Source organism: Gopherus flavomarginatus, chromosome 19 (genome assembly GCF_025201925.1).
Source record: "Gopherus flavomarginatus isolate rGopFla2 chromosome 19, rGopFla2.mat.asm, whole genome shotgun sequence".
In the NCBI taxonomy this organism is placed as follows: Eukaryota; Metazoa; Chordata; order Testudines; family Testudinidae; genus Gopherus; species Gopherus flavomarginatus.
The window spans coordinates 9,872,883-9,891,589 of NC_066635.1; the positions used below are offsets into that span (position 1 = coordinate 9,872,883).

The 18,707-nt window shown below is 44.1% G+C and overlaps 1 protein-coding gene across 2 annotated transcripts in view; it reads right to left on the reverse strand.

Annotated features, from left to right (window-relative positions):
- The window catches only part of CASTOR2 (cytosolic arginine sensor for mTORC1 subunit 2), a 160,159-nt gene that overhangs the window by 66,889 nt on the left and 74,563 nt on the right, over positions 1-18,707 (reverse strand). For both annotated transcript variants that reach the window (XM_050929494.1, XM_050929493.1), the window contains exon 2: positions 17,249-17,319. In XM_050929494.1, the coding sequence (XP_050785451.1) occupies positions 17,249-17,319 (71 nt within the window). The remainder of the gene's footprint in view (positions 1-17,248; positions 17,320-18,707) is intronic.

Consider the following 18,707-nt stretch of genomic DNA (forward strand, 5'->3'; position numbering starts at 1 on the left):
TCTTTTCCTTGTGGTTACCTTTGAAATAAGATGCCTTGTTATGTGCTCTTTTTAATACCTTTCCTGCCACCTAGAACACACCAGTTCCAATGGCTGCTTTAGAGGCAGAACTCGCCAACATATTTAAATAGACAATCTATTTAGTTTTAAGAGCACAGTGTTGTTTAAATACAGGGTTTGAAGGAGCTACAGAACACACTTACCAACTCCAAAGGAAGACAGCCGAGAAACAGACTGGAAGAACTGTATTTGGAACAAGTTAATAAATAATAAATACTATTTGTACTGAGGTAGTGGCTAGGAATCCCTCTCATGGACCAGGACTCCATTGTCATGAGCTAATTGAAAAACGGGGGTGGAAATAAAATTTCAGCCAATTAAAAAGCCATTTTCATCCAGCTGCTTTATAGAACAGGCTGAAATTCTGTTTTATGGAGGAAAAAACCCTCAAAATTTAATGAAAAAAATCATTTGCCGCAAAGTAAACATTTAAATGTTGACATGTTTCAGAGTGGTAGCCGTGTTAGTCTGTATCAGCAAAAACAACAAGGAGTCCTTGCATTTGTTAGTCTCTAATGTGCCACAAGGACTCCTTGTTTTTATTTAAATGTTGAAATCCCTGCCCTAAATCCAGACAGCCCGTCATGCTTACCAGAGAGCATCAACTGGTGTCACGCTTCCCCCCATGGTGCCAATTCAGGAAATCCCACTTTGGAAGGTCCTTAAGTATTTGCCTGTTCTTGGTCTTTATCTGTGCAAGGGTTTAAGAGATAGCTGACAAACCAAAGCTGCCTGCTCAGCAGGGACATTAAACACTCCACTGGCACTTTTTATAAGAGCAAGGCTTTGCCTCAGTTTCCTTGTTTAACTTTCCCTCCTCTCAACTCTAAGGAGTCTTGCTTTGTTCCCCTTGGCTGCCTCCATCCACCCCAGAGGCAGCTGCATTTCAATGGGGCTGTATGTAACGATGTCTTGACTTACATTCAAGTTGTTCACTGGCTTCAACAGGATTACTCTCATGCTTCAAATTAGACAGGCTCACAGGTCTTTGCAGGATAGGAGCCCACAGCTTGTAAAGCAATTGCTATGTAAGAAACATTACTATTAATCCTCCAATCTTCTGGGTGTTTCTCTTTCTAGTTGGTAAGTATGTTCTGTAGCTCCTTCAAACTCTGTCCTTAAACAGCACAGAATGTGCTTTTAAAACTAAGCTGTTTTCTGACTAGTTTTCTTCTACTCCATTGTGAGACAACCTGAGTAGCTGACAGATTGCCTTGGGTTTCCTGAATACATAAATACATGTCCCAGTTTGAGGCTCTGAGGGCAATAAAAGTACATACAAACCACTAAGAACAGGAAGCACTGCAGCATGTTAGTGCATGCATACAAGTCAAAATTTGTTTATACAAATTCCAAAAACAAATTTGGCTGGAAGGAAAAATATCTTTTCCCTGTTTAGAGCATGGGGAGGCACCATAAACATCCTCAGAACAGGCACTTCTGCCCACTCCAAACAGCAGAGAATGTGTGTGTGTGAGGAGGTTGTTTTGATTTTTCCCCACTTTCATTGGCAGAAGGTGCCAGAACAAATATTGCCAGAGACCTTTCCACCAAGGTGACTCAAATACACCCTCCAGCTGCACTGAGGGAGGTGGCAGTGCTTTCAAACCAAAAACACAACAGCAAAAGGCAGAGGAAGAAAACAGCACGGAAGACACATCCACCCCCATACATCCCAGCTGGATCCTCTCTGCTGCATATTTCAGCCCCATTCAAACAGGCCCAGCTCCTTTTCAGTCATTTTCTAAACCTCCAAGTAGCACACTATTACTTGCTCCTTTCGTCATTATGCTCTGTCCTCTGACTCCTGCTGCTGGGTGTTCTCTTGACCCCTCCTCTCTCCCCCTCCCCATCTTTTGCTGGTTCCACCTCCATCTTCAGCCTAAAACCTTTTGTTTTTCCATCAATCACCACTCTTTCTACAACCCCTCCGAAGCGGGAAAAAAGGCAGAAAAGAAACACAAATATGAAATGAAGATCTAGCAGACTCATTTTGCCAGGCCCAGAGAGATTATTACTTCTTAGTGCCAACAATCTGCTAGGTGCTGTGCAAGACATGCTTAGAGCAGTGGTTCTCAACCAGGGGTATGGGACCCCCTGCGGGGCCGCGAGCGGGTTTCAGGGGGGTCGCCAAACAGGACCAGAGTTAGACTTGCTGGGGCCCAGGGCCGAAAGCCAGAGCCCCACTGCATGGGGCTGAAGCCCAGAGCCCTGCCAGCTGGGGCTGAAGCAGAAGCCTAAGAAACTTAGCTTCTCGTTGCTCCCCGTGGTTTGGTATCCTGGGCAACTGCCCTGCTTGCTATCTCTTAATGCTGGCCCTGGCTTTTATGAGGAAAAGCAGATGTTGTGGCACAGGTGAGCCGTGGAGTTTTGATAGCACGTCGGGAGGGGGGCCTCAGAATAGGGTGACCAAATGTCCCATTTTTAAAGGGACCGTCCCTTTTAGGGGACTTTTTCTTACATACTCACCTGTTGCCCCCCATCCCGTCCCCTTTTTTCATAGTTGCTGTCTGGTCACCCTACTCAGAAAGAAAAAGGTTGAGAACCCCTGGGCTAGAGCTCAGGGTGACCGGGTCCTTGAAAAGGACCTACAGTCCACATAGCTGTTATTAGCAACCCCTTTAGCACATTGAGAAGAGGACTTGAACCCAGGTTTATGGAACTGTTTAATTTATACATTTACATTCCAAGAGCTACACACGTTATATTTCGTATTCCAATGTCACAGGTAATTATTGCTGCAGAAATTAGATAACTGACCAATAGTTTAAATCGGAGGATGGAGCAAGGCAGCTTCAGCTGAAGACGAATCAGCCAATCTTAAACAAGCCCTACAAAGTGTAATTATGCAAACCCTGCTGAAAACAAGCCCAGCAGAAAATTAGCAAAGCTCAGGCTTATGCAAAATAGTAAACGTCTATTGCAAGATGCTCAGGGCCAGGGTTCTGCTTGCATGCTGCACAGTGCATGGGGGGGAGGGGGGGTTGGGGAAAAGGGAAAGTGCAAGGAGCTTTCCATCCCTTTACACAGCTATCATGGGTGCCAAACAGGAACTCCAGCGTTGCAATCTTTAATCATGCAAGCAGCCCTTTGGCCACTGCAACTATTCTAATCATAGTGCAGCCTTAAGTTAGCAAACTAGTGTCTTTAATTCAGTTTTCATGACTTTTATGCAGGAACATGACACTTACACAACCGTGACTGTATCTTAAGACATGAAGATGTTTCCTAAGGAGAAAGCTGTAAGACTAACAGGGTCTGTTCCAGCGTTTTTGCCACCCCAAGCAGCCACAAAAAAGGCTGTGATCGGCAGCACTTCAGTGGGAGCTCAACCGCTGCCGCCTCATTCTATTCTTCAACAGCAATTCAGCGGCAGGTCCTTACTTCCGAGAGGGACTGAGGGACCCGCTGCCGAATTGCTGCTGAAGAGCCGGATGTGCTGCCCCTTCCCGTTGGCCGACCCAAGCACCTGCTTGCTGAACTGGTGCCTGGAGCCAGCCCTGAAGGCTGGTAAGGAACGTGCACCAGCTTGGGAGCGAAATAGCCGCAAGAACCAGGTTTTTACTAGTATTCATCAGTTCGGGCTCTGTAAGTAGAGTCACAATGGGAGTAAAAATTTTATTAAAGTCAATGTTGAAAATCAAATTCACACAAGTTAAGAAGGAAGGTATTGCACATCTGGGGTCAGGCCGGGGTTCTGAGGGATTACAAGTGTCGGTTACAAGGTTAATAAAATATACACATAGCACATAACCAGCATAGACCCAGACTGGGGTGTGGGAGTTTTTAAAACGTCAGTGGATAAGTGATCTCGGGTATGTCACCCATGGAATGTATTTAGAGTCCAAGTCAGTATTGGTTTAGTGAATAAGTACATGGGTGGGGTGCGTCCCTTGGTTCGTCACGGAAGGAAGTGGGTTATTTCCCTGACCGGCGTTCTCGATTACTCGACCTGGTACTGACGGTGTCCTGTGATGTACTCTACGTACATGTCTCCGGACCACCTGATGGTGTCGGACACCATGAGCTGTCTCACGAGCCAGGCATAGTGTCAACCGACTCTGCACGCTCTGAGCACTGGCTTGTTGTAGGGGTCTCATGTGCCCCAGGCTCCCACAACCAGGGCGTGGATTTTGATCTCATAGCCCTGGGCTCTCAGGGTGTCGGCCGGCGGTTGTATTTCAGCACCTTCCGAGCTTGGGCCTCGTGGAAGGCTGGTGACCTGTTTTCGAATTGTACCATGACCTCTGTCATGAGGATCTTCTTTTCCATGTTGGAAACAACGAAGCATGTTGTTCATGTCAGGGGCTCATGCACGTCACCTACAGCATATTCAGCACATGGTGGAAGAGGAGGTGCTATGGTTGGGAATATACATACACCGCTACTGTGCTTTGCATTTTTGTAAAGGTTTCGCTGGAAGCTTCCTGAGGTTGGTACAAATTCCTGTCGCCCTCAAACACGCATACTAAGGCCAGATTCTCCACTGCTGCTTCATCTCCAATGGCGCTGCACAGATCTACGCTAGCTGAGCGTGTAGCCTATGCTGTCTTTACATCCTTATGTTTTTTTCTTCAAGCATTTTAGCTTTCATGTTCTCTAAAATGGAAACACACAACTGCACAACTGGAGGTAGCAGCACTCTTTGACATCCTGGAAATGAGTTGCTAATGTTGCGTTCTTGTCCCGGAGATACCATCAAAATAAAATAATGGTGGTTTTGGTTGGGTTAGGGTCGAGCGGGGCGGCTGTGTTTCCTGAAATGGAATTTCCAGTCGGCATTCATGCTGCAGCTTTTAGACAGCCTATCTGCTTTTTACTTCTCCATATCTAATACCAGCTGGCTTGTCTGCAGTTCTGTTCATCCTTTTTCACTTGGGAGTACACTACTAGGTTTAGTGATGGCTCTCCTTAGGTAGCTTTGAATGAAATGCCATCCATCTAGCCTCCAGTTTGACAGTGCTCCTTTGTCATTGCACAGCATGATGTGAAATGAAGACCTGAATCACTACCTGATCTGCCTTCTCTCCTAGATGCTTGAGCATAACTGAAGAATGGCAGTAACTGACGGGGCTTGTATAACTAGAAACCACGGTATGGAGAAGAGAGGATCTAAAGTTTCTCCCTGTTGCATTTCTTCATGGAGGGTTTCTCTCAGTTCTCTTTAAGTCTAAATATCTCTCTGACTTCCCCCTTCACGCTGACAAGGAGAAGGGATGGCATATGGCCAGTCAGTTTTACAAGGAACTAACTTTTGCTGGCCCTTCCCAACAGTTTTCACAGTGGTACTTATAGAGTTAGTATGGTGACCACTCACACATTTCCAGAATACTGGACATTTGATACTTCCGGGAATGGTGTGGGCCCATGTACGGTTTTGTCACAGTACCATATCGGGGAACAAACCACTCAAAAAAGAGGGCTGTCCAGCTGAAAACCATACAAAGGGCCTGGCTAAGAATCAGAGGAATTGGTATATAACTTCCCACTAAGTGGTGGGTTTTACATCATATAGTCTATTGGCTTTCAACCTTTTTAGACTCGCAGACTCCTAAAAAATTTCATATGGAGGTGCAGACCCATTTGGAAATCTTAGGCATAGTCTGTGGACCCTAATGGGTCTGTGGACCACAGGTGGAATACCACTGGTATAGTCACCTTGACATAAAGCCTGTCTGCGTATAAGCCACACGTGCCACTTGGGCTTTCACCACAAGTGGAATGGACAAGATTCCTTCTCAGGCCTTGTTAGCATCACTGTGTAATTTGGGTGGAATGATTGTGATGATGCAAAGCTGCTTTGTCCCAGTGGATAGCATACGAGACTGGGAGATGGGAGACCTGAGTTTATACCCCCTGCCTCCAACTTAGCCTTGCCACTATGTGATCTTGAACAGGACACTTAACCTTCGCTTGCATCACGGTTGCTCAACACCTGTATCAACAGGGACTGTGATGGTCGATCACCTGGGTGATGCAGTTTGAGACCTGGAGAACCACGCTCATCATTTTCATGATGAGATGCTGTTTCCACAGCAAAGGTGGATGGCCTTTGAGTGTGATCCTCACCTGCTGAAGTGATGGGCAGTGGCTTTGACCTCAAGGGAGTGTTGCAGGTGAGGGTGAGAATTAAAGCAAAGAGCTGGTGCGGGGAGTGCTCGTAGCTCACCAGAGGTGAAGGGTAATAGTGAATGCCAATTTGGGGTCAGTTCATGTGCTCCTGGGTACTAGACTGAGACCACCAAACTCATTTCATGTAGGTCACTAAAGGATAATCACTCTGCTGGCCTGGTCTGGATTTGAACAAGAGAGGGAAAAGGATCTCGTGGTTGAGACGCTGGATTGGGACTGGGAAGATCTGAGTTCAGTTTCTGGCTCTTCCCCCAGATTTTCTGTGTGACCTTGGAGAAGTCAGTTAATCTCCCCTATATATCTTATTTTCCCAGATGAAATGGAGACGATAATCCTCATTTTCTCCCTCACTTTTCCTGCCATGTTGAAATAGTAAACTCTTCAGGGCAGGTCTCTCACTATGTGTTTGTACAGCACCTGACACAGTGGGGTCCCGCTCTGTTAGAGCCTTGAGGCACTACCATATACAAGTTAAAACAAACCAACAACAAAACAGCTAATCCTACAAATTTTGGAGAAGCAGGGGGGAGGAGGAGGTGTTCTTGACATTCACAAGTCCCAATACATGTCCTCAATATGGAAGTCACTCTACCTGGTTACCAGTTCTCTTCAGACATACTCTGTCCCAGGTGACCTTGGAGTCATGATCTGTCTGGTTTTTCTATTTTCCTTCCAGCGGCTAATTCAGTAACAGAAAAACATTGTGTTGCTTTCACATCCTTTTCAGTCCACTAGTAGAAAATGGACAGAAAGCCAGGCCTGTAAATTAGTACAAGCAGTAAGCATTATTAGTTCAGTTCATATTGTAAAATCATTCACAAGGGGGAAACAAGCTAGTAGATGAAGAGATTTTAAAAAAATCTGTTATCTTTTTTTTTCTTCCTTTCTTTCTTTTTGCCCAGTAACTAGCCCTTTGTATCTCAGACACAGTTGATTAATTTGCCACCTGACATTTCTAACCACGAATTCCTTTCCCTGTTCACCACATTCTGGCCATTAGGAGTGTCTGTAAATTGCTAGGCAGAATATATTTTCTCACTTACACTCTCTATCTCTCTGGTCTTTTCACTGACCTAATGTGTGTGTGTGTGTGTGTGTACTTTTGAAATGATGTGGTGGTAATGGTATAAATGCAAATTAAGCATGTTGGGAACTGAGAAGTGACTACTCAGAAATGTTTGTTTGTCTGGAAAATTACTTTCCTCCCCCTGATATTTGTATGTGTTCTGCAGGAGGCATCATGATCTAGCAGTTAAAGCCCAGTGGCGAATCAGGATAATATGGATTACATTTTGTCCTGTGTCACCTTGGGAGGAGACTTAACTTCACCCTTCCTCAATTTATCCTGCCTGTAAAACTGAGATAAACTATCCTACCTCACAGTGGGATTGTGGTGCTTAATTAATGTTTGCCAAGATTATATATTATGCCTGTTACCTTCTTCATAAAGTCTTTTGACCCATTTCCGCTCCTTGCCCCTATTTAAAGAAACACTGTACAAATAATAGATATTTTCACTGTTTCCTCCAGCAGACGGGTGTGTGCTGATATCTATTTTTATTTCCCAACCCCAATGAAAAAGCCAGACGTCTCTTCCTGAAGCACTTGGCTGGCCACGACTTCCTCCAAATCTCTGCAGTTTCCATACTCTTTTCAAAGCTTAAGATAAATAGATGCCATGTGTATCTGCTCATCTATTCACTCTTAGGAATGAAGGACTTTAAAAAAGTTGTTAGAACTGAAATGGTGGAATGATTCATTGGGAATTTAGATATGTTTCTGGGAGAGAAAAAGAGAGAGACAATCCTGCATGCTTACCTAGTTTGGGTAGTGGTTGGCCATTTGTGTGCTTCTCCATTGGTGGATTTTTCTAGGCAGGGATTTAGAGGAAAGTGGATCCTTTTGTTTATATTTGCCATCAGTAAAGAGGCTATGGCTCACCAGTCTGCCAGCCTGATGGAAATGAGCCAGTCTAAGAGGATTATACTCTTGATGACTAGGAATGGAAGCAGGTAGTGTTTTAAAGACCTTTTGTAATATCTGTCTCCATAGTGTATTTATATGGCCCCCATTACTTTGGTATCTGAGTGCCTTACAGTCTTTAATTAACCACTCTTCCTTGAATGTTCTCTTGCAACATTGGATAACTCCTCATGATTAGTGAGCTGTTCCCCTTTGTCTTTAGCTGTGACACTCAAGTACACGTAAAGCTTGTCTCTTTCACCCACAGAAGTTGGTCCAGTAAAAGATTTATTACCTCACCCACCTTCTCTTTATTATATTTATCCTGGCAGCATCCCTGTGAGGCAGAGCAGTGCCATTATCCACATTTTACAGAAGGGAACTGAGGCACACAGACATAGGTGCTGGAACTAGGGGTTGCCACACCCCCTGGCTTAGACTGGTTTCCATCACATAGAGTGTTTACAGTTTGGTTTAATGTTCTCAGCACCCCCATTGTACTGATTGCTCCAGCACACCTGCACACAGAGACTAAGTGACTTGCCCAAAATCACACAGGAAGCTTGTATGAGAATTACATTTCGGTCTCCAAAGTATTGAGCTAGCCACATAGCTGCTAGAGCATCCTTCTGGCAAGAGGCTCTGCTGTCTGCCCTCTTGCACAGACAGGGGTTGTGTGACTATGGCAATTGCTCTGTGGGAGTTGAGGGCATTCAGCACCTTCCCTAATTTATTTACTGGCCTGTTCTTTAGGAGAGCAGTCTTGGATACGAAGCGGGCTTCCAAGCCTTGGGCTTGCTAAGGATCAGCATGCTTTGGTGAAAGTGACAAAAACCATCCACTGCTGGCAGACTTGGGAACCCTCATAGGCCAGTCCTCCCTTCTGTCTGCAGGTGGATGGGCCCTAGCAGCACCTGCATTTCCGGAATTTCTGAGGTGATAAAACTCAGCACATTCACGCAGAGTTTTATTATCAACTTACACTGACTTTCTTGCTGCAGTGAGGTATTTTTTCAGCACTTTTTCTCAGCCTCGAGTTTGCCTTTCCCTTCCGTGTGACTGAGAGCTTCTTAGCTCCATCTGATTATCCCAGTGCCACCCTTCTAGCACAGCAGGTTGCATCTAGTCTTACAATAGAGTCAGCAGTTTAATTATTTGGGTGTTTTTTACTTCAGAAATGCAGAGGACTATGCTCGATGAATTTTGAAGTTCAGGCTAAGAGCAGGTAGCCTGTGCAAAGGCCATCAGCATGAGCCAATTCTTGTATAATAAAAGAACAGATTGGGGTGGGGGGAAATGTTCTCCTTCCCATGCACTGATTGCATGATGGCAGTATGTTGTCCCTTGGGCTGACCAGCTGCCCCCTCAGGCTTTGGCTTCAGTGGTCTTAGAAAATACAGTAGAACCGCAGAGTGAGTTACAAACACCAGAGCTACGAACTGACCTGTCAGCCACACATTTAGAAGCGGAAGTACACAATCAGGCAGCAAGAGACCCCCCAAAAAAGTACCGTGTTAAACGTAAACAACTAAAAAAATAATGGGAAAGTGTTTTAAAAAAAGATTTGACAAGGGAAGGAAACTGTTTCTTTGCTTGTTTTGTTTAAATTAAGTTAGTTAAAAGCATTATTTTTCTTCCGCATAGTAAAGTTTCGAATCTGTGTTAAGTCAATGTTTATTTGAAACTTTTGAAAGAACAACCATAACATTTTGTTCAGAGTTACAAACAACCTCCATTCCTGATGTGTTTTTAGCTCTGAGGTTCTACTGTACTGTTTTGATTTGGGGCTGGATCAGTTACCTGGATAACTAAGTCTTCCTTGAAAACATTGCCCTGCAAACAGCATTATTGATTTAATGACCGAAGAAGATAGTGTTATCCACCCGTCAGAAAAGGAACCAGAGTTCTTGGATTCAGATCTATCACTGACTTCTCTGTCTGACCCTGGGCAAAGTAGAAACAATTTGAGGAGGGTGGGGAACTCTGCTTTAAGAAAATAATTGCAGCATTTCTTTTGGTTTTTATAATCTCATAAAAGTTTTAATACTTGTATAAGTCTTATATGGGATTCAACCACACAGTCCGCAAGGTTCAAGCCACACAAATGTTAAACCCCACCCTGCCAGGAATGTATTGGCTAATTCTTAGAAACAGTCTAGACTTACAGAATCTTTGTGCCAGTCCAGCAACATTTTGTCTGAAATGCCATTTATTTTTTTAAAAGAATAATTTTTCTTACTGCAAAATATTTAATAGGAAAATAGAAGCTGATAGAACAGCAAGTTTTAAGAGTCAGACTATATCTACTTCTTTCTTTTTCTTTTGATTTGTTTGCTAGAAACTCATTATGTACTTTTTTTTTCCCAGCAATAACCCAAGAATATATGTCCTCAGTGTCCCATCCCACGCTGTCCCACTAAAATCTGGGCTTGTTCATTCACTGGTGCTGCAAACTCCGTGAGCAAAGCCCTTGCCAAGATATGTAGAGAAAGTTATGTCAGGAGGTGGGAAATCTGCTGATTTTTTGCAATTTGCGTACCCTAATTACCATAAACAACATACTTAATCCTTTTAGACTGTGAAAAACCATTCATTGGTGAGGCACTAAATGGGTCATTGAGGGCTGGCTGCTGACTCTGATGTTGAAAAACTATTGAACAGGGCTTTCCTGTCTAAAAGCAAAGAGCAACGGACAATAGCTTGGGAAGGAATTGGTATTTGATCACTGTACTGGATGGAGTGGGCATTTCAGAGAGGGTGTTGTACTTATTGTGCGCACACACACACATACATCGTCCATGTGCGAGTCTCAAAGGAGGCCTTCCAGTACCTATAATCAAAGGGGAGACATTCTTTTCTGGATCAAAGTCTGTCCTGCAGTTGTGGCTACAGCTACCTGGAGGATGACAATTCCATTTACTGGCAACTTCTTAGGTTTCGAAATTTGTTTTCATTCTGCAATGGAATGAAAACAAGAACCTTCTGAATGTTTTCACAAAAATGGAGTTGTCAAACTGTCTGTCTTTTTACTCGTAAAGCTGAGGGAAGAAATGTCGCAATGTCCAGGAGAGCACGTGTGTGCGTGGCGGAGTTCTGGCCTAGGAAATGATCTAAGTAATTGTAGTTGTGGCTCAGATTCAGATTTTTCAGGTTTAATTGTTAGCAGTGATACATTATGATTAAGTTCTTTTAGGAAAGGCAAGAGCAGCCTCTATAGCATGGCCTGGACTTGTCTGTCTTCACCGTTCTTGCAGGGTGCAAAGCTCCATTTTTTCCCCACTGCAGACAAACATAGCAACTACTCTGAGAACTCACTTTGTCTGTATTCCACTTTTTTGGCCAAATACAATGATGATACGTGAGTCATCTTCAGAGCACTTTACAAGCCTACACACTGACTGTCTTGTAATGTCTCTGTGAGGTAGGAATTCATTTTCTCATTTTATGTATGAGGAGACTAAATGACTTGCCACAGGTCACGCAAGAATTCTGTGTCACACTGAACATAGGACCCTGGTTTCCTGGTTCCCAGTATCTTCCCTTAACCACACTTCCAAGTTTCTTCCCATGTCTACAATTGAAAATTGGAGATTCCTGAAATTCCTGAAAACTAAACATCTTGAAAGATGGTGTTCAGGATTTCTCTACCATAATACTGATATTTTCCAATAATCCCCCTATCAAGCCCTGGTAAGTCATCACTTCAACCAGATAGGAATGTTAACATTTTATTGTCAGTGAATCCCAGGTCCATAAAAAGAACTGACTATGCAGCAGCACTCACTTATTTGGTAATCTGGCAGAAGTATGCCAACACGCTGGGGTTTTTGCCACTGGTGCACCTCCTACTCCAAAATTCATGATTAGAAAGTTCATAAATGAGGCCACAATAATTGGAGTTTTTTCAGGTTGAAATTGTTCCTTGTTTCTTTTACATGATGGCACCAGTCAACCTGTTTTCACACAGGACAAGCTCATGACCAAACTCTTTTTGCTAATATGACTCAGCAGCAACTCGGGCACAGAGTTTTCTCTGCATTATCTCCCTGTGTTACCAGTCTAGCGCAAGGACTTTCCCCAGTAAAAAGAAACCACCCAAGAAATCACCACTGGAACCAATCAAGATCAGTGTTTATATAACCCCCACACCACCACCAGGGAATTAAAGCTAAGAAGTAGGCGAGAGTGGATTCATTCCATCACAATGAACGCTTAAGGAGGTTAGGGCTTTGAATGACAGTCATTTTTTGAGGTGGAGAGATGACGATGACATCTTTACTAGCCTGCCTCTCTTCCTATTCCCAGGCAAACGAACTCCTGAGATGCCCTTTTTAGTCAGAGCAGTTAACAGTGATTATAGCACATCATTAAGTGTGGAGTCCTAACAAACATGACAACCTACAAAAATCTTAACCTAAAGCAAAGCTGAAACTGCTAATATTTTTCCAGCCTAATTTTTTCTTGATTGCTGTTAGCAGTGGAAGAGGTCTGGATGGCTCAAAAGGGTGTTGGATGATGGGACATCCTCCTTGCTGTTGTATCTGCAAAATCTCGCCCAGGGCAGTTGACAGAGTCAGATCCCCCACTTTGTGGAGAACAGCAGCAGGGATTGGTGGCAGGTTGGTCCACCTGTGGAAAAAACCCGTGACGTCTCCTCTGTGGCGAGTTCCTGCCAGCACTGCTCACCAAGGGAAAAGATTTCACCTATCAACTTTGAGTTGGATCCAGGCATGTCACAGGTACTTAAATCAAAATGAGATGTAGCAGGCCCATTTTAGGCTGAGACTGTTAATGCCCCTCCACAGGAAGGTGGAGTGCAAGCATCTCCCAGATGAATGAAAGTTAGGCCCCTATTCAAAAAAAAAAAAAAGTCTTTAGTCTTTGATCTTCCCTTTGAAGGTGATGGTGAGACAAATTGAAGTCCTCACGTATCCTTGATCAGGCTGTATCAGTGCAGTACTAAGACCCTGCGAAGAAAAGTAGAGCTCTTCTGCCAGCTTAACCTCACAGCCATCCTAGATAGGTGCTACCCCAACTCAGGTACATTAAAGGCTTTGAACCCGACCAAGGGAACTGGGACCAAGGACAGGGATCCAGCTGGGACAATGGTAAAAGAGGTAAGCTCAAGAGGAAACTTAGGCTGAGATGTTATTGTTATTCTTTGAGAATAATGGGAAAACCTCAGGAAGGAGGCCTGAGTTTCAGACACTAGCCCAGTGTGTTTGTGTGCTGGGTTGAGAGCTGGCCAGAAACTTGCAGACTTTTGACAGCATGTAGACAATTACTAGCTAGGCATAGCAGCGATTCAGCCAAGCTGTCAGTAGCCCTGGATACCGTTGCCGATACTGTTTTTAGTAACTGGCACCCAGTTCCCAGTTGGGGTAGGCAGTATTGCTTTGGAGTGCTTCCCTTTCATTCCTCTCAGAGATGCAGAAGGTGAGTTCTGTCCCACTGGGTTTTGCGAGGCCCTGTTTCATGATCTCACCTGTTTGCTGTGTGTTTGATGGGGGAGAGATGGACATGGTTCAGCATGAATTGCCATCCATACAATGACTACCTGCAGCTTGGTCTCATTTTCATCAGGCCCAGATAGTGCAGTGTCTTTGTTGTCACCGTGCCTGGCTGAGATTGGAATATGGTTGAGGACAAAGTATTTGAACTCAATTCAGACAAGACAGAGGTGATATTAATGAGCTGGGGGACAGAAGTTGTGAGTAAGGCAGGAAGAAATTAGGGCATTTGTCTCCCCCTTTCATCCAACAGATTGTATGGTGGGGATACTTTTGCATTCACAGTTGCTTCTGGAATTGCAGGGGCAATCAGGGGCCAAAACACCTTTCCTCAGTCTCCGACTGGTGACACATCCACAGCAATTTGCCTGGGAGTGAGTCACGCTTTGTGGATTATTGCATTATGACTCTCCTTAAATACCATTTAGATGTAATGGATGATACAGAATGCAGTTACCCACTTGCTTGGAGAAGCTAGCCACAGACAACATATTCAAATATAGAGAAAGAGCAAATGTATGTGTGGATGGATGGATGCATGCAAGATTGTCTAGACTAAAATGCCATTATAATTATCCTCTTGATACCACCACCATCACTTAATCAATTGTAATTGAACCCAAAACGTTATAGAGGATGCAGTGTTAGTAGGACAGTCATCAGCAGATATGCTCATGTATGGAAACCAGGAAAGCACCAACATGCCTGTGAAGGGGAAATTAAGTTCAAATCATCATATCAGAAAGAACTGCTACTTGAATGTGGTGGCACTGTCTGACTCACCGAGGTGTCCTGGGGCAACACTGACTCACAAAGCTACCTGAAGACAAGGGTCTGTCTAGACTGAGGATTTGCTCTGATTACATCATTGGTATAATTACTCCAGTGCAACTCCTATTGGAGACAGGCAAAACTGCTATTTTGCATTTACTCCAGTTTCAAGCAAGGGTTATTTTCACTAGTGCAAACAGAAACTTTCCCCACCTAGACTAGGGGTTGCACTGGGGCAATTATAGCGCCTGGGCTGTGGCCACCAATGGCTAGAATTGGGGCAAAACCTCAGTATAGACCAGGCCAAAGAACCATTCCCATATGGATATTACTGCCACATATGCAGCCCTGGCGATGGCCATGTCATCGACTGCAGCAGATTTAAAAATCCAGCATGGTTTAGTGATTATGGCTCTAGACTGGGGCTCCGGACACCAGGGCGCTCTATGATCTTTAGCACATCTCTTCCCCGCCTCACCTTTTGTCTGTCTCTCCCATTAGACTAAGTTTCTCAGGGACAAGGACTATATGCTACTCTGCTGAGGGTTAAATCTCAGTTGGGGATCACCACAATACAAACACTACAGAACATTCACAGGAAACATGTTCTGAATCAGTTACAGTGAACATCTGCTCTAGAAACACAACCAGAGGCATTACACTCTTCCTATCAGGGAACAGAACAGTGCCGTGTAACCTGCATCTTCCATCAAAACCAACATCTCATGAACACTTTACAGACCAGGGAATACTTAATGAAATTATTTAAACCAACAATTCACAATCTATAAAAAGGGTGTAATTCATGGAAATAATCATTTGCTACACATTATTAATCTACCACTAATAACGATGGCATGCAATTTAATTTTTCCTCCTAATGCTTTGATTCTTAAGCCATAAGCACTCACAAAAACTCCTAAATATTATGGCGGCATTTGTAGCAATTCCATAGTTATAAGTTTTATAGAGAATAAATTCCTGTTTCAGACTTCAATGACTGAATTTTGTCTTCAAACTTGCAAATTGTGTAACCTTTAAGTGCAACCGCAAAGAGCAGCTGTTAAAAATATTAATAATAGCAGTGTTACACTTCCTCATTCTATCACCTAAATAACACTGCTGCAAATAAAAACGTCTCAAAATGATAAACACCATTACAAATTATTTCCACTTACAAAGCCAAACCGTTCCCTCCATTAAGCAACTGTCCAACACCACACGTTTAAAATAAACAACTACAGCTCACAAACACACTTTTGGCAACACAGGGTTGATGAAACATTCCAGTGAGAAAACATGCACTTCTGCCCAGTGCACATGGTCAAGTGGAAGGCAGCACATTTTGCGTGAAAGGAGGTAGCATGTGTGTTATGGATGGCAGAGATGGAGAAGGTGACATGATTGCAAGGGTTGGATGAGGAGTTAAGTAGCTATTTCTTGGCTTTTTATAGGTGTGGAGGCTATAAAATATTTATCTTTGAGTACTTCTTTTGATTGGGGGGCTCAGGGCGATAAGGAGGTGCAAGATCTGATATGCTCGTGGGGAGCTGATGATGAACTAGTTCAGTAGGTAACATGCAGGTAACTGTAGTCTTCTGTGATGAGGTGTATAAACCCCGTATCAATTGAGGCAGGGTTAACTAGAGCCTGAGAGCTGCATTAGCTCCACCTTGTTACACCTTCAGGATGCCTCAGGCTCAGGGAGTTCAAAGGAAGCAATCCAGTCAGTGCAGCTGGGAGGAGTCGTCCCAGGAGTGAGATGGGTCCATAGTTCTCTCTCTGTGGGAAGGGCCTGAGAGAAGCCAGATGGAGGGAGAAGTTAATATGGACATGGGGCACGTCTACACAGCATTTTGGAGTGAACGGGAGCAAGCCTCCCAGCCCAGGTTGACAGACTTAGGCTAGCAGGGCTCACACTAGCACTCTCAAAATAGCTGTGTACACAGTGCTTTGACGTTGCGGCTTGCGCTCTAAAGCTAAAGCAGGGGAGTGGTCTTCAGAGCTCGAGTTCCAGCCTGAGCGCTTCAGAGCACTGTCTACACAGTTGTTTTTACAGCGCTAATGCGAGCCCTGCTAGCCCTGACTGTCAACTCGTGCGTGGGTGGCTCACCTCAAAACACTTTGTAGGGATACCTTAAACACTCAAGCCTGGGGTGAGGAAATTGGCTTCATTTGCATTTTCATTTGGTTTACTCCTGGGAGGAGCCCTATGAGCCACTGCTGTAGAAGAAGAGTGAGACTCAAGAGGAGCCCAGGAAGGGCGGAAGACAGTGTGCTGATTCCCACTGTTTTGTCGGACATTATTTGTTTGGGACACAGATACCCCCGAAGGGGTGGAACTAGAAAGTGACCTGGCTGCAGAGCCAAGCCACCACTGTACCAGACAACAGAAGAATCAAGCAGAAGACGGGGGCAGAAATGCCATGGCACACCAGGAGGGGGTGCTCTGGGTCGGTTGAAGACTGACCGCTACATTTCCAGAAGTCCACCATCACTTTGTATGACGTGGTTAACACCCTTCCCTCAAAAAAGCTCTCCAATATGCAGCCTTCTTTTTTTTTTTTTTAAGTTGGCAACTTGCACTACAAATTATTCACATTCCATATGTTAAATGTCTTTTACAGCGAAGCAGCAGAGACAGGCTGCTTAAATGATCAAAGCATCTTTCATAACTGTGTTTCTGGTATTTACAAACAGAACCGTTGTACAAACATTTCAGTTTATGGTCTGATCAGGAGAATGACAAAACAGTGAACATGCATCTCTCTGCCCCCAGCTTGGAGTAGAAAGCAGCAGGTGCTGCGACTTACCTAGAAACCCCTCCTCATCCACAATGATCGTATAATCCTCTGGCGTTTCCGTGAGACTGAAGAACTTGCATCTGCATAGGGGAACAGGACAGCACTCTATTAGCCAATGGACTGAGTGGAGTTATTTATGTTTGTTTGAGACGGTACCCACAAAACTGCCTGCTCTCTTTGTAAGGAGTCAGTGTGCCCGGCCTATATGGCTAGGGGTTCTATTCCTGAATCTTCCACTTACCTGCCGAGTGACCCATCAGCCAGCCAGCCAAGATATAGCAGCTAAAACTATCTTCTTTTTCTTTGTCCATTGATCTATGTAACTGCCCTCTTTAAAACCAATGGTTCCCCCTTGTCCATGGCATCACGTTTGAAAATTCTTGTCCGAAGCTTCAAGGTTCTACCTCCTGAAACGAACCTTTGAACCTCTCCACTCTGCTAATGATGCCCTGACAGCTCCTTCTCCTCCCATCTCAGAGCCCTTTTCCACATTGGGAGGGCATTCTGCATGGGGCAACTCCATCTGCCAAGCCACTTTCCTTTCCCCTCATTCCAGGACCTCCTGATGATTTGCTCTTCATCTATGATTCTCAGCAAAGCTGAGTCAACAACAGCAGCATTAAATCAAATAAAAGGACCCTATGTTCTCTGTGCCTGTCTTGACACTGAGAGTCATCTGATGCACAGCCTCTCCATTTTGTGCAGCACCAAACACATTGTCATCCCTAGCATAGTATATTAAATAAACTGAACTTTAGGATCTGCCATTCTGGATACGTAAATGAAAAACAATTAACAGCGTACCATGAGATCTCTCCTTCTCTCTCTCTCTCTCTCTCTCACACACACACACACGCCCGCATGTAATGGTCTCTAGACTCAATGAATTAATCCAGATGTTATCTGGTTGCTTCCCAGCAATCGCAGAAACACGTCATATTATGCTGCATCATTCAAATATGGGTTCACCTCCCATAGGAATCACAGTGTGGAGCAGCAATACAATTCTCTCTCACTACACCGTCACTCGTAGACTCAGACTTTAAGGTCAGAAAGGACCATCACGATCATCTAGTCTGACTTCTTGCACATTGCAGGCCACAGAACTTCACCCACTCCTCTAGCTAAGTTATTGACGTCCTCAAATCATGCGTTAAAGGCCTCAAGTTACAGAGAATTCATCATTTACACTGGTTTAAACCTGCAAGTGACCCATGCCCCATGCTGCAGAGGAAGGCGAAAAAACCCCCAGTGTCTCTGCCAATCTTTCCCTTCTTGACCCCAAACATGGGGGGAAATATTGGTCCACATTTTTCATGGAAAAAAAAATTTTTTTTCATCCCTCTCTATGATATGAAAAAAACTGTCCCAATATTTTCACAGACTTCAATATAGCCAGGTATGAATATTTGTGAACACTGCCAGTAATCAAAAATACTGCAAATTTTGAGTAATTTTAATTTCTCAT